The 16,856-nt window shown below is 43.3% G+C and overlaps 2 protein-coding genes across 13 annotated transcripts in view; both read right to left on the bottom strand.

Moving 5' to 3' along the window:
* Positions 1–12,173, bottom strand: part of plxnd1 (plexin D1) — a 71,009-nt gene extending 58,836 nt beyond the window's left edge. The window contains exons 1-4 of the mRNA XM_040008109.1: positions 10,750–12,173; positions 8,919–9,095; positions 2,779–2,910; positions 1,500–1,600 (exon numbers count right to left, since the gene is read on the bottom strand). Of these exons, the coding sequence (XP_039864043.1) occupies positions 1,500–1,600; positions 2,779–2,910; positions 8,919–9,095; positions 10,750–11,961 (1,622 nt within the window). The 5' untranslated portion in view covers positions 11,962–12,173. The remainder of the gene's footprint in view (positions 1–1,499; positions 1,601–2,778; positions 2,911–8,918; positions 9,096–10,749) is intronic.
* A 1,778-nt stretch (positions 12,174–13,951) lies between these two features.
* The window catches only part of tmcc1a (transmembrane and coiled-coil domain family 1a), a 46,108-nt gene continuing 43,203 nt past the window's right edge, over positions 13,952–16,856 (bottom strand). For all 12 annotated transcript variants that reach the window (XM_040008097.1, XM_040008096.1, XM_040008098.1 and 9 more), the window contains one exon: positions 13,952–16,181. In XM_040008097.1, the coding sequence (XP_039864031.1) occupies positions 15,867–16,181 (315 nt within the window). In that variant the 3' untranslated portion in view covers positions 13,952–15,866. The remainder of the gene's footprint in view (positions 16,182–16,856) is intronic.

Here is a 16,856-nt window from a genome sequence, read left to right as displayed (position 1 = left end):
AGACAGTGGTGGCTTCACAGATTGTGAGATCTTGACTCCCCCCACCGTCCTCAGTGTCTGTAGTTGAATGAGACAGTGAGGTGATAGAGGAAACCATCCACCCCCACACATCAACCCCCTGATCCCCTGGGCTCTGGGGCCACAGCGCCAACCCAGCGGCCAGTACGACTGGCCAAACAGTGCATCAAAAACACGCACACACTCATGACATCAGCTCCCTGGTCTCCGTTAGCCAGACAGCGTCACACACTCTGACACTTACACACAGGCTTACACACTTTGACATTTCCTTGTCAAAAGAACCAGTGTGCGCTCTCCCTCCCACCACCATCATCACAATCAACGCTCCTTTGTAGAGGGATAGAGAAGAGGACAAGGGCACTGGGAGAGGAGAAGACAAGGACTAGAGGGAGGTTTAGAGAGGGATGGCTAAATTCTCAAAAGCTACTGGAAAATACGAGGGCAGGAAAAGGAAAAAAAAAAAACCCAAGCAGAAGACAGCGAGAATCACAAGGGTAAAAAAATGCAGCGAAGCGAGAAAGGGACTGGGATAAAGAGACGACAGATAGATAAATAAGGAGAGGAGACGGGGAGATGACAGTGAGACAGTCTGACCACATACACATAAACACATAACACTCATCAGTTCCACTCTTCCAGCTCTGAATGGCCCCTGGCAATGCAAGAGCCTCCAGAGCCGCGGCACAGCTCATCACAAAATTCACTATCTCGTCTGATCTGCTTTAATCACCAAGCAACCCACACGCAGACAAACAACCGGCACACAAACACAGCTCGACACAACACATATTCTCCCTGGAAGCCAGTGAATGCACGGCCAGAGAGCCAGTCCTGACAGAGCCACATTAATCACAGTGTACTCTCACTCGCTCACAGTTACACTTCAGCCAAGTCACTCCTCGCTGGGCGCTCCCAGCCTGTCACTCCCTCCCCAAACAACTAAAGAACCAGGGGAGCGCTCCAAACAATGATGTTACTCTTGAGTCTGCGGCCTAATGAAAAGCAAATCAATTCTGCTCAATCCAACAACACTCTTCCAACCCCAAAACACACTCGGTTTCTGCCACTGCTCATTCAGCTGGGCGACATTTTGAAACTGAAAACGAAAATGATGAAAATAAGCAAACAAGCCTCAGTGGGTTTGATTCATGCAAATGCTTCAAGTAATAAAACGACCAACGATCGTTATTGCTCTGTGCCATCAGTCTATTCTGGAATCGATGCGCCTTTCATATAAACAGCTGACCTCTTTTTCAAAGCAGAGATTTTTGCTTTACGTCAAAAAGCATGTGGCATGTGTGTGCGCGAAACCGAGCGTCTGATAATTTGATTGAATTATGCTTAACTGTCACCAAAGGAGAGGCTGGGAGGGTCAGACAAACAAGTCTGAGGATGACAGTTAAAGAAACAGAAGGAGAGACTGCGTCTTTGTGTGTTTGTGTGCGTACGTGCATGTGTGTACGTGCTGTGGTTCTTACCTATTCTCCAGTGTGCACCAACCACAATGGGCGTCACCTGCTCCCAAACAGTCACTGCAGCTCTTCCACTGATCACAATCTGCCACTTTTACTCTCAGCATCTGCACATCAATGCACAGAAGCAAACATGAGCACACAATCATCTTCAAGGGCGGCCAAAAAGTGGAAAACAAGTGATTTTGTTACCAAGATGCTGACGGCAGTTAAGAGAACTTAAGAATGATCCTCCTCAAGAATTTTGATAATCTGCTACAGTGTAAGAGTATCACTGCAATTTCGAGTCTCTAGGATTTAAACTACCACCCAGACGAAATGAATATAATATAATAAGCCCATAATGAAAACCAGCTTACAGGCTCACACATAACTTTTGCATGTCATCATTCAACACTTATTGACAGCAGAAAGAAATGAATAAATGTCATGAAATTTTTCAGTAAACACATCATGACATCTAAAGTGTTTATTAATGTATAATAACTGCAGACAGTCTTTCCTGAATAACTCCTACAAAGACATTTGATCTTGTCGTTTTCCAAATGCAGATATATTTCACCGACATCCGCTTACAATCAAGCAGATAAAACAATCTCAGATAATGTAATTACACATTTGTAAACTCCTACGTGCAGTGTACATCTCCTTAAGTTTCTTGAGGCTACCAACCACCTTTTTTTCTTCTTTTTTTGCTGCTTTGTCTATTTGCAGTGCAAACAAATACGAATACACTGTAGGTAAACACAGATAGGCAGTTTGAACCTAGGAAGCGAATGCCGGTCTCAGAATGTAAATCCGTTTAAAGGTTACAGCTAAAATAAATGCCAGCCAATAATAGTGCCAAATTTAATTTAAATCTTAACAATGTCACGGCAAATGTTACCTAAAAAATGTCATGCAGCAGTTTTGTCAGAGTCTAAAAAGGAGCTGTAGCGTATTTTCTGTGTGCATGTTAAACTTTGTTTCTGTGACAGGAAGAACAGAGATTTAATAGCAGCACAGACAGCTAACAAACTGATGCACTGTCACTGTGCAGAAACCATAAAGGCCAGAGGTGCAGCCATATCCTGCCCTAAGCCCAACTGTTATCAAACAAATTGGCTTTGAAATGCAGCTCTGAAAGCTTAATGTAGGTCTGCATGCATGTCTGCCTTAACCACAAATATGGTAGTGTTCTGTTAAGTGAACTTAAGGAGGATGTACAGGACGTGACATTCATGAGGTCTCATTGTGGTTATCATGGTCGCGCTACGTGCTGATATGCCAGCGGGTATAACCTTACATGATGAGAGGTCATGACATAAAGAAAGTTGCTGTCGTTGGGATCGAAGGTCATGATGTGGTGTACTGCTTCGTTGGCTCGCAGCTTCAGCATCCACTGATTGGCCGTGGTCATGTTCGGTAGCAGAGTCAGCTGTGAAAAAGAGAGACGCACATGTTGAATTGCAGAGTTGGAACCACATGCAAAGTGGTGCTATTAAAAAAAAATAAGACGTTGAGCGCCAATTTCTTGGTTCACATTCATGCAGAAGAGTTTCTCATATGTTCACAACTGCTCAGTGCAACCACATTACTTTTCGGTTGATTGAGCAGATCGAGTCACTTGCTCAGCAATACCACAGAAGAAGCAGGTTTTTTCCCACGTCTGTGTTTGGCAAGAGATACACAAACAAAACTTTTACATCGTGATCACTCCTTGGAGACTACGCCCACCTGTAGCAAGCACCGAGATGTACAGACAACCTTGATTGTGTGATTTTTATTGCACCATATTTTTGGTGTCTTATTGTTTGTGTAATGTCAGATGATTTGGCAGTCTACAATTTTTGTCTGCCAGCGGTCCAACTGAAAATATGAAATCTAAATCAGCAACTGGTGCAGTAAAATAAGCAGCCACGATGACTGTCTATTGTTAGATGGTAAGTTTACTGTGGTAAAAATGGAGGACACTGGAACTCTGGACTTTTTGTGTGGTGATTCGTATCTTTAAAATGTGTTTCCAGAAGCCATACTTGTATACAATATCAAATAATATAATATGTAAATGTAAAATAATGTTTATATGGGAAACAGTCACAACTGTGACGCTCACAGGACACAGATATTAACCGTAACTGACACCCATGTTCATTTCTGTGTGCAGATAAATTCAACACAGATGAAGAGTCAGTGAGCAGCGCTGGAGGTGAAGAGTGACATGAAGGCACTACATGCAATTAAACTAGTTTAAGTTCAGGAATCATGGCTTGCTGGTAGTTCAGCTACATTCATTGGTGTATAGTCTTTCAAAAACACTATACAGCGGTAAAACTTTGGACCGCTGCTTCTCCACAATAATCAAACCCTTTTGGCCAGTCAAATGATCCAAAGTGGTTTACAGCGTAAATAAATTCTGCCTGGATGGATGGTTGTTTTTTAAGGCAAGTATTAAGTTGACCTACAGCTTCCTGGAATACTTGGCTATGACATTTTATGTTTTGAATATAAGTTTGTAAAACTAACCTTCACTATACTATATATAATCAAAGATCCTGTCCCACTAATCAAAGATCAGTGTCCCACCTGGATTCTGGTTTCTGCTACAAAAACCTTTTTTGTCATGTTTGACCTGTGAATAAGTGGACAGTTTTTACACTACCCTAACTTATCCTGAACTTATCCTTTTATACTTTTTTTTTAAATAAAATGTGGTATCACATGCCCAGTGCCAGTTTCTTTCTTATAATGTAGTCTGAGCTAATTGGCCAAATTAGATTTTTTCCTAAGGTAGATTTAGTGTAGTTCAACTTCTTCATGCTTTTAAGGTAGCTCCCCCAATACGACCAGTGAGTCACGTAAGGGAATAAACCTGGGACAGTTTGTTTAAACCTACAATGAATGGATGAATGAACAAGGGTACATTGTATTTGAGTGGGATTGGAAGTTGAGACACGGCAGGGCCAAAACATAGTGACATAGTGGATGAGGAAGTGGGTGAGTGGGAGGATGAGATTCAGATTGGCTACATCTGGGTCAGGACTAAATGAGAGACCCATATAGCAGGCTATAATATTTAATCAGAACTGAATTAAGTATCGAACTGTGCCTCAAAATCTTTTCACCCATGACTAGAATGGGCATAGTGAAGCCCGCTGCAGTAATAAGATGAAAGTACACCTTCTATTATTTCTAAGGTTTTTATATTGGGACAAAAAAAAATATCCTGTCCTTGGCAGCTTAAAAAAAATCTTACCTTACCTCAGGTGTAAATTAACAAACAGATTCTGTGGTTTTATTATTTATTTAAAAAACGAAACTAAAAGTTGCAGAGTGTGAAAATGAAGCACACCCCACGATTCTGTAGCTTGTAGACAAACGTTTAGGAGGTATAACTGGAAAAAAATTGTTTCTGTATGACTTTATCGGGCTGTCACATCATTGTGGAGGAATCTGACCCATTTTTCTTTTGCTCATTTACACACAGCTTTTTTGAGGTCCCCCCACAGCATTTCAGTCAAGCTGAGATCTGCACTTTTTCTTGCCCATTGCAACATCTTGATTCTTTTCTTTTTTACCATTCTGTTGTACATTTGCTGTCATGTTAGGGATCACTGTCCTGTTGCATGAACCAGTTTGGGCCAAGCTCTGGCTGTTGGACAGATGGCCTCACATTTAACTCCAGAATATTTTGATATAAAAGGGAGTTCATGGTTTACTCAAGATCCCCAAGTCCTGTGGTTGCAAAACACATCATCACCGCCACAACTGGTATGAGGTGTTTGTGCTGATATGCTGTTTAGGTTTCTCCAAACATGGCACTGTTCATTATGGCCAAACATGTCCATTCTGGTCCCCAAAGGGCATTGTTCAGCAAGTCTTGTTGTTTGTTCAGGTGTAATTTTTCAATACTAAACTGCCATGTTTTTTTTTTTTAGAGAGAGAATAGCCTTCTCTAGGCAATCCTTCCAAATAAGTCATATTTGTTCAGTCTTTTTCTAACTGTACCATCAAGAATTTTAACATATTAACGTATAGACCTGTAGAATCTGAGATGTAGCATTTGAGTTCGTTTTGCTACCTCTCTTAGCATTGAACGGGTAACATCCACTCCTGACAAGATTGGCAACTGTCTTGTGAATAATTGTTCTCACTCTAGACTGGATTGACTTGAACCAGTGGATTTCACATGGGCTTAGAACCTTAGAACCAACAATTAAACAACCCCCTCTGAACAACACTTGGTGACAGTGGGAAGGAAAAACTCCCTTTTAACAGCAAAGGAAGGGCTAGCCATCTGTGGTGACTTGTTGTAGGTAATGAGAGTAAGACTGAATTCATTCCTATGGAAGTAGTAAGGATGTACTTAGGTTTTTACACTCTCCCTCCTTCCTTTGGCTTATTTGTTGGCCTATCCTGTCATGTTATGTTGTTCATCTGAGGTGGCATTTACCCAATTTTAAGACCTGTTAAGGACCAGATTATTTTTCATATGTAAAACAATAGAATTCTTTTTTTTTTTGCCACGACTGTATCTCAATTACTCAGTAGGAGGTTATATGAGGGGTGATTGGACTGGTGCTTGGGTGCTTAGAATGCTGTAGCTGTTACTGTGCTGCATATGTTATCAAGAAAAAATATCCAGACAAAGATTAAATTAATTTTTGTCTGAGCTGCCTCACTCCTTCACTTTTAAAAGGCCAACATGACAGATTAAATTCTTTTGTCTGGATACTTTCCCTCCCCCAAAGCTAACGTGGATACACAAGAGAGTAACCAAAACTCTCAGTCTTAATTAAATTCATGCATGTATGTATAAGCAATGACTGCCAGATTTAGAAAAAGTGATTTTAGTTCCTGCCTTTTATTTCAAATATTTTTCATGTTTCCACCTTCACACATACATTTCAGGTGCTCTTTGTTCAAGCAGTGTGCCTAATCTCGTTCCACTGAGCAGTGATTTATCTGCACACTGGCCTTCCTGCAGGTCAAGATCATAAAGCACGTACGCACAAACATATGGACACACAGACACACACACACAGAGCTGTGCAGAAAAACAAACTGTGCTGAGTGAGACTTCCTGTCACGCCGACAGTGAAAACTCTTATTTCTGCGATTTGTCGGGCCTCCCTTCAATGGAGAGATCCTGGCATCCTGAGGAAGTGGCAAACTGACCAGCATCTGGTGACAAGCACGGGTTGTATCACTTCTCCATCCACTGAACACAACAAAACACTGTCATGTGCACAGGAGCACACATTTATATAGGACAAAACCATTACCACCCACTTAGACGTGCTGGTTAATGTTAAACCAGCGCAGACAGGAGCTAAGTAAACCATTGGCTTAACCTGTGATGAAAGGCATTATCTCAACCTGCAAGAATCACTGTCAGGTTGTTTTTTATAACACCACCTACCCATCTGCTCGCACAAGCTCGCCTGCTTTTTAGTGATAGTAAGCAGCTGTGCTATGTCCTCACCTCACACCCCAGTGACTACAAACACATAAGCAGAGTGACACAGCGAGGAGTAAGTAAACAGCAGCCCACACACCTGGACAGGGAGCACAATAGGTGCAGAGAGGAGGAGACGTGAAGAGAGCTGTGGCACAGTGAGCCACCAGGTCAGCCAACAAAACACCTGCTGTACTGGCAGGTCGCTCTGACTCTATTCTCCGTCTATCTTCATGCAGATGAAAGACCCTATTCAACCAAGAAGTGCTCAGCTGCTGTGCACTCATTCTTTCTCTCTCTCTGTCTCTGTCTGTGCACGTGTGTGTCTCTCTGTGTGTGTTTGAATGTGTACCTGGGTGTAAAGGAGAGAGAATAAAGATTGATAGAGGTGGGGCAGGAGAGACAGAAAGAAGAAAGAGAAAAAGATAAAGTCTGTTTGTTTGGAAAATGAATCAAAGGGCCTTTTATATTTGAGATGGAGTAAAAGAGGAGCTGAGAAAGAGGGGATGGCGAAGCGATGAACTGAGAAGTGGAGGGGTGGACCCACTGAGGGAGTAAAATTGGAGCAAGAGGGAGCGAGATAAAAAAAGCGGACACTGCGAGAAGCAGAAAATGGAAGTCAGCTGTAATGGGGAGGGAGAGACTTCATTAAAAAATGCATGTAATTACAAATTACTTCACTGAGGGCTCTCTCAAAGACAGTAAAAGAGGCCTAACTTAATCTCAACCACTGTTCCCCTGTGTTTAGTCTGAGCCAAACTCACAGTCAGAATCACATTACACACACTAACAGCACCATTAACCTCTGTAACAGCTCTATCCTGAGGGCACACACACTCACAGACACTACCACACACACACACACACACAGATACATAGGCAAACAGTGAAAGACATAAAGATAAAAGCACAAAGCATGTTGTTTCCCAAGGTCACCAAAATACTGCACACCCTATACAACAAGGTCGACACACACACGTAACACGTAATCACAGGGTATGCATTCATCTGAGTAAACACATGGAATCACTATACCAGTCACATTGGCCTGCAGACAAAGTCAAACACCTAAAAACACAGTCAGACCTGCAATCTAGCAAACAGACGTACACAAACACGCTCATACACACCGCTGCTTACACCATGCCAACCAACGCGGCGCATCCGCTATAAACCATCCAAAAACCAATTACTGCGTGCTCAGCTGGGGCTAAAGCAGTGCCTTCATCTGGGGAGGAAAACAAGGAGTTCTTTTAGCAGGTCTAAACAAAACACCCGACAGCAGAATGGGTTTAATGTTGTGAAAGGTACTAGGCTAATGCAAAACCATAGGGTCAGAAAGCTTTCAGAGTCAGCTTGTGTTGTTTCCACAGACAGCTGAAGTGCAGCTAGTTGCATATGCAGGCAGATCCGCTGCTTAGGAAGCTCAGTCAGGGGTGACGAGGAATGTGGCTGAGACAAAATTAAGGAATGCTGGTAATTGGGCAGGAAAGGTTTTCACAAGCTGGACCTTCTGCAGATGTTTAATAGCTCAGACTGCACACCAACACATGTCGCGAATGAGTCATAAGCCGTCAACCCCTGTTAGACAGCTTTACTGTGATCTCACAGACAATAGTTTAAGAGATATTAAAACTCATGATTAGGACTACATAAGGTTCGGGATGGTTCATGGATCAGCGGAATGAGGGGGTTGGTTGGGTGGTGACAATGCAGGGAAAATCTACAAGTTAAAAGGAGGCATTTCTGCTTGCCCTGTGGTGGCTCGAAGTGTTTCATCACACACATAGGTTTGGTTTATTGTAAGAATCGGCAGCCACATCACAGCAGCACTACATACCTTGTAATGTTAGAGTTTTTCCAAGCTTCGGGGCTCAACTACATTAAAAATAATAACTCCATTCAGCGGTTGAGGTTAAGCTTGTTTAGAAAGTTCTCAATCACAAGGACTGAGAGTGTATGCACGCTCATGTGCGTGTGAGACTCACCTTACGAAGTCGTCCATTACTGGTTCCCAGAAAAACCACGGTGTGGTTTTGCACGTTGTCCACAGAGACTGAACTGAGACCCGGGTATTCAAGCAGAGGAATGGCCCTAAGGGGTCTTTGTAATGCCAGTGGGTGCTGCAGGTGGGCTGCACCGCAGTCCAGCTGCTCGGGCTGCAACTAGAATACAAACAGAGTGAGAGAGAAAGATCAATTCTCATCAGCTTTCATATGGAAGCATGACATGAAGATTAGAAGAAGGAGAGAGCTGGGCACAAAAGGAGGAGTGTGGAAAGCAAGTGCTGATAGAAGCTATCACACTGGCGTTGCTCATTCTGCTAAATCACTTTTCAGACATCTCAGTGAATACTTGAAATGGGCTTATAAGGGTCTTCAACACTCATAAGACTTTGCTTTTGTCAAATCCTCAGTGGGCAATGATAAAACATTAGTGCTGCGCTTGGATGAGCACCAGGATCTATTGGGAATTCTTTGAATATTTTAGAGCACACAAGAAAAAAAAAAAGAAATTAAGCACACTGGATATTTGTAGAGTCTTTTCCCACGGGCCCTTCTGCTCGAGGCATCGTCTCTCTTATCATAAATTGTGTCTGGCTTTCCCTCAGTGTTGGCCTTCAAACTGTCGACTACAAAAAAGATCACATTTCAACGGCCACGGCTACGTAAATGAGGAAAGACTAACTTTAGTCTATGAGTGGTAAGTGGGTTGTACTGCAGCAGGAGAAAAAACAAAGGGCACAAATCACTTTGAACTAAGCAGTTGTCTATCTCAAAAAGGGTTTGTGGGCGACCGGAGATGGTATTCAGAAAAACTGGTCACGAGAGGAGTGGCCCCGGGGCCACGGCAAACAAGGCAGTGCCAGCAAGGAGGGCAACTTTCTGACCTGACAGCACAGTGGTGGCGAGACAGTCTCCTTTGACCTCAACTCTGTCAGTCAAAACCACCACAATGAAAATCTGGAATTTCTCTGCATTCCTATGAAACTGTGGAAAGCTTTCATTGCTTGTTATTGTTAGGCGCTTTTGCAATGCTAAAGTTTCCTTGAGGACACACGTATGAGTAGGAAGATTGTAATAAAATACACGTGATAATATTAGATCACATGCTTGGAACAGAGGAGCTTTGGGGTAAATTTAGAGTTGAACTTCAGTCAGAAGCACACACTAAATAAAAATGTCTGGGGTTTTACTGGAAAACATAGTAAACTACTGACCCCTTACAATCCTCACATTTGGTAAAAGGGGAGAGTTGCTGGATATGAGATTAGTCTCACCCTTCCCACAACCCTCAGTGTGGCTCTAGAGGGTCTTTCCAGCTATCATGACCTCTACTCCTAACATGGGAGATCCTTTCTTCGAGTCAACAGTTTGAGGGTTAAAGAGGATAATTGTTCGTAAGCATAAATGGAAACTGTCAGAGAGTAGCAGCAGACGTGAGGGAGTAAATCTTATTGCAGCCTGAACAACTGTAATGGCCAAGAGGATTCATAAATCTCAAGCAGGTTTATTGGACGAGCACGTTTTGGCACCCAGTATAACGAAGAGAAAAGAAATAAAAACATATGAAATAATGATGCAGAAAATATCTCAGTGACGCTGACTTATTTTTTTTCTCACTTTCATGTCAAGAAATGGATAAACTGATCTGTAAAATAAGTTTCGTTTTCAGCAAAGCTTATGCTAAGTTTTAGAGTGCGTTTTATTTGACAGAATGTATATATTTCATTAACATGGCAGTTTAAAATCAGTTCAAAATAATTACATAAATTAAGTATTTTTATATTGCCTAATTAAATGTGTACAACGCCCTTACCACAAGGTTTCCCTTCTGGATGCAGGCTGAACCGGAGCCCTGTATCACGCTGTCCAGCACCTGAACGTCGCTGCTGGGAGAGTTTGAGCAGTTCCTGCGGCCTTGCCGTATCTCCTCCTCGATGTCTCCAAACTTGAAAGCGCAAAGTGCAGACTTTCTGTCTCCCTTAGAAAACACTCCAAACAAGTATGGCTCGGGGCTTTTCCCATCACCTGCGTGGATCTCCGTGGGGTACACGGACAACACCCGGTTGTAAAAGTTCCCGTTAAATCCACACTGTAAAGGCATCTGGATGTAGGATTCAGTGAGCTTCCTGCTCTCTGGCCCGGTGGATTTTCGGGGGTTCTCGGTGTCCAGGCATATCCTCGCGAGGATGCTGTTGGGCTGGCTCTCCTTGTGGCCCATTTTCGCATCATTATTGAAGGCAATATATGAGTAAGTCTTCTGGATGAACGCGTGTACGAAGCTTAGTTTATTTTTGGTTTTAACCTCTTGTTTGATCTTAAATACATTATCCTCGGAAGGGTTAATGTCATAGGTGAAAAGTCTGGATAAATCCTTGATGTTCAAGGAGCGGATGGCGATCTCCGGGGTGTTTTCAAAACGTAGATCTTCTTTGCTGTGGTTTTTTGGGAAAAACTGGGTTCCAGCCCCTGTGTATGTCGCCCCAACCAGAAGCCGGGTGTTTCCCCCGTGGCTTTTGAAGATGAGCCCCACGGTGGATGCGTTCGGGTGATTGGCAGCGATGTTCAGCATGCTGGGGAAAACAGTCTTCTCACCCTGGGGTGGGAACTCCACCGCTATCTCTGAAATATTATCCATTTTTCTGAGCTCACAGAAGCCTTGATACACAGATCCGCACGCAACCACGATCCCTTGCTCCCGGTCCAGTTTCAGGAGCTTGTTGTAATTGTCAGTGAGGGATTTGGGATGCTCGCAGGGAGCCTGGGGAAGCTGTGGCGCATGGCACAACAGGTTGTCCTCCACCGGTCCAGTCCTCTTCTCCACTTCAGCTGTCAGGGTCCCATTCAGCTGGTAAATTGTGTTAACGGTAGCCAGGTAGACTTTTCTGGACACTGGATCCACCACGAAGTTATTGGTCTGATTTGGAGACGCGAAAGCCTGTTGGATGTGCAGCGCGCTGGCACTCCGGCGCGTCTCCAAAGCCAGGACGCCGAGAAGCAGGACGGCTATCTCTATCGAAGGAGGCATTTTTCCTTCTGACCGGCTTCCGCGTGTTCTGTGCCGAGGGGTGCATTGAGCAAAGACAAAAATGTGTGTTTGTTCCTACTGCGACAACCCGAGAGGAAAGACTGTTTCCTGCTCAACGCCTAAACCCACAGTGACGCGATAAGCGAGTCGTGCTTCCTTTTCAGGCTGCCTCCTCTGTCCCTTTCTGCCTATCGTGCAGCTCAACAGTCACTCTCCTGGGGCACACTGAGCCACACCGCCTGGGTGATATTTTAATCATCTTGACAGAATAGACAACAGGGAATAAATAGTTCCAACTGATTTGGTGTTGTGCATTTTCTGGACATCGCCGCACAAAGGACAAACTTATTTTGAGTCAGGTTTCAGCGCTGGTTATTTAAAAATATATATTTTTATTTATTTATAAGCAAAGCATTCTTCGATTACAAATATTAGTAAAGATGGACTTTGCTGCGAGCATGGGGCGTTAACTCATTAACCCTGAAAAATGGCACTGCCTCCCTCTTAATGGAACGTCCCATCAAAGCGCTCTGTCAGCCCAGTCAGCTGTGATTGATCTTCGTTCGTTGATTAGATCCTGATTCCTTTCAATCACTCAGGTACAATAACTATTATTTAAGACATAATGTGAAGTCGTGCCATGTGAAGTCATAATGATCATCTTCCTTTCAAGGTGAGCCACTTGATGAGTCTCCACCCGTGCGTGGTTCCGCTCATCTTGGGGTTAATGGCGGGTCACAAGCCCACCTCCTGTGCTTCCCGGTCCCTCGGCTCTCAGATTAGTTCTGCAGATCCGGAGGGTTTCTTTTTGGGCACATACGGTATGGTAAAGACCGTGAAAGTGCTACCAGATGGGCACATCAGCACACCTTTCCGGTTTTTGACATTCACATCTATACAACACTGCTTTTGCACGTTTTACCTCATAAATATTCAAGCGCAACACATGTGCCCCCACTCAAAAATGCACGAATATGGTTAGCATCCCCCCCCCCCCCTTTTTTTTTTTGCTTTCTCGACGGAGTGTGCATATGCTCACATCTCTGAATAGAAATGAATGCCTCCTAGTCGAGGAAAGACAACAAGTGAGTCAGACGCTGCATAAATCAGTTTGCAGGGGAGCCCGAGAAAAGTGTTATCTCTGAATACATGAAATAATTAAAGTTGATGCTAAATCGCGAGCAATCGCTTGTGCCTATTTACTGCGTACTCCTCTGGGGGACAAACCCACTCTCTCTCCACACCCTCCCACCCCAACCCCCAATCTCTACTTGCAGCTTTCAGTTGGGTAGATAAGTGCGCTCCGTGTTTACCTTGGCGCACAGCCATGCGCATCAAATCTGGCAGTGTAGAAAAGGAGCAAAGTGCTCCGATAAAGTGCAATATAATGACCCCCCAAGTGCAGAGCACAATGAATGAGCCAAATAGTGTCGACACAGTGCGCGTGCATGTAAGTGCAGACTTTCGTCAGGGAGTAGGGAGCCAGCGGCTACAATGAGGTCTGGCAGGGATGCAGGGACAAGGCGCAGTCTGGGGCAGAACTGTCAGCATCAAATATCCATAGTGAGGCGTGACCGCTGCGGTTTGGTGCAGCTCAATCAAGAAAACGACACTGAACCGAATTAGGCTCCATGTGTGGGTGCATTACAGTGATATAAAGTGGGGGTACACCCGATCTCTCGTTTGTAATAAAAACAATATCTGTTGCTGCACAAGCTAACTTTTGGCATTTAAGACCCCCTCCTCAGAACCTGTTTCCTTCCTGATAAGGAGTCACACCTCTTCTCCCCACCCTTAGAGCACACCATTCACACAAACTGAGCACGGCTTTCATACTGAAGGAACGTCAAGGCTTTTCCAGGTAAACGAGCTCCATCTAGCGGTCAAGAAACGCATCTGCAAGATGACTTTAAAAGCACACTTTCCACTACAACACTGCGAAGAAGCATCAGACACACAAGAAAATAAAAACACAAAAAGGAAACATGTCTTTTGAAGAAATACGGAATGTGCATAAATTAGTCAGGAATGCACTTTATTTATTCCACACTTAGAAAAGGACATCAGAAGGCACTGAAGTGGTTTAGCACACAACCCAAGATCAGAGGTGCTGCTGCAAGGACAAACTAAAGTCAAAGGTCAGCTCACTCCCAACTTGTCTATTGTACCTTTGATTACACATCACTGACAGATCAATAAATCTGCCTACTGCGGTTCAACTTGAGAGGAAACAAGTTTACTCACATTTTGACAAAAATGCACTGAATTTCCTTGTTTTTTTATTTCCTGTAGAAAAGCATGTCAGCAGTTTCAACCTGCATCAGCGCTTCTCTTCTCAGAGAGTGTCAAGCTTTGTAGTCTCTATCAAAGGCCTGACCTACATGCTATCTATCAGTGTGCTAAAGTGCAGCTGTACAGTTCAAATGATCACAATGTCTGTTAGGAAATCAGCTTCTTGGCATTAAATACAGTGCAGACTAGTTAACGTGCTAGGTCGTCTTGTAGTGTCCTTGACTAGATTAGAAAGTGAGAGTAAAAGAGAGGCCGAATGCCGAGCCAAGGAGCTCTACTCGTGGAAGCAAAATGTGTAGAAACACACTACTGAGCATCTGGAGGCAAGGTCATGTTCAGATTGCGAATTACTTTCCCCCTTACAAAAGTTGCATCTGGCAAGACATTCATGACATATCTGGAAAGAAGCCACAGCTGCTTGGACCTTTTGGGTGCTTAGGCATCCCTGGGCTAACTTCAGTTTGGCACTGGGTGATAACACCTTGACATAGAGATACGGTGGTACATTTTAAAAAAAAAAAAAAAAAAAAAAAAGGAAAGAAAAGATAACACGCAGGGAGACTGTGTCAGTAGTATAAAGTCACATACAGGCAATGTGCATTTGACTGGCATGGCAGTGGAGATGACTTGCACTGTAGATTTGAAGCAGCAGTATTCATGATGGTTCTGAGACAGAACTGGAAAAGCACCAGTGGTCTCCCCTTCTTTCTTAACTTGATCACATCATAATAGTGGGGTGGGAGGTCAATTGTCCTGGCAACCTAATTTTACTTGGACAACAGCCCTTTATCATCGCTTTTAAAAGTAAATCTGCTTTGGAAGTAATTTTCTTCATGACAACGTGCAGCACTGTATACAAGTTACAAATATGGCAGATGCTAGACAGCAGCCAGATGTTCTCTATAGTATTCATGTGCTGTTTTTATGGTGGGCACACCATCTCAGCTTTCCCCTCTAGAGTCTTTGTGCCATTCATTATCTTCCCTATTTTCAATTCTTTTTTAACTTTAAAAAAGTAAAAGCGATCTTTGCCATTAGAAATTGTACGTCAGCATGACACTCATTCCTTCAAAATGTTCTATCTGAACAAATTTCATCACAGCAAGAAAGGTGAAACTTCCAGGAAGGTTTTTCAGCTATGGTTCAAAACTACTAATCACAGCTAAGTAAGAGTTCTCTTCCTAAAGGCAATCAACCACATTCTCACATTTGCATGTCTCTACAATTAGACTGGGCCTTTGTGGCAGCTCTCCAGCCCAGTTTCCTGACTAAACTCCCCTTCGTGTAGAGTGAGAGGAGTGTAATGCTACATGGTACTGAATAAAATAACATTGAAAATAAAATAATATTATTAGAAATAACATTATAATTGATTAAACTCTAAGGGTAAAAACAGTACAATACTGCATTCTGTGAGGGATAACAACACAAAAGTTCATTTTAAAAATGTAAACAGTCTTGTCCTTCCTAAATGTGAATGTTCTCTTCTTCACTCTTCTTCTTGCTCTTTATCCAGGCCGCTTCCGAATGTGCTCAGCTGAACCGACTGCAGACTGCAGCTACAGTTACATTTCTTGTTGTCACCAAAGCAACATGTGCTGAATGTAATCTGGTCATCCCGGGGGCTGCAGTGCACGGTGCGTATACCCCGAGAGAGCGTCCCAGTTTCTCCACAAGAAGGCCAGCAGGAGGATGAGGAGGAGGGTGGAGAGCGAGCGTGAGCGTGTCTTCATCAAAGGGACCACACAGTTGGCTACAGTTGAAACAAAGACCAGAAGGACAGCCATTAGGGCCAGCAGCACATTGATAAGTTTTCCCAGGAGGGTCCGGGCTGTGGCATTTTCCAACCCCTCCAACTGGACGACCTGCTGTTGCTGCTGCTGCAGCTCCATCTTAGAGATCCTGGTTTGACAGGCCTCCAAAGCCTCCTGTAGAGGACGACGAGAGGAAATACATTTAGCTTAGTCACCAGTTTCATAAACATAAACTAATCCAAAGCACAATAGCAAGATACTGATCATTTTACTGTGATTTAAAGTCAGATATGATTTTGCCTCGATCTAGATTTTAATCTAGTTTTATTGCTTTTATTACAGCATTTATTACATCCTGTTACTGAAATTTCAGTCATCTGTGAAGCACCTCAGGCTCCTGTTTCAATGAAAGGTGTTTTACAAATAAAGTAACTGCTGGTGATTGATTGTATAAACATGATTTGAAGCCAAGACGTTCTGTTAGAGTTTGAAGTAGCTGTTGACAGTACATTTCATGGCTCTCTACCACCCCCTGCTGTGTAGGAAGGGAATGCTGTAATGAGCAATATGAGGCGTGAAAAAAGTTTTATGCAGGGACAAAACACACACACCTTAGCCTTTATGGACAAGAGGAAAGGATGCAAGTAATGTGAGACATTTTCAAGGGATAGTTAATGTTTTGAACCCCCCCCCCCACAAAAAAAAAAACAAAGCTGATGGACAGACCAGGGCCTTGAACTCATCTCCTTGTGTACAGAGTCAACACAGACATTTAGATAAGGCAGTTAACTGATGGAGGGTTTGTGCACGACTCAAAACTTCAGTTTAACTTAAAACTGACACAATAAG

The sequence above is a fragment of the Simochromis diagramma genome, unplaced genomic scaffold (assembly GCF_900408965.1).
Source record: "Simochromis diagramma unplaced genomic scaffold, fSimDia1.1 OVJJ01000545.1, whole genome shotgun sequence".
Taxonomy (NCBI): Eukaryota; Metazoa; Chordata; class Actinopteri; order Cichliformes; family Cichlidae; genus Simochromis; species Simochromis diagramma.
This window is presented reverse-complemented; position numbering and strand designations above follow the sequence as displayed.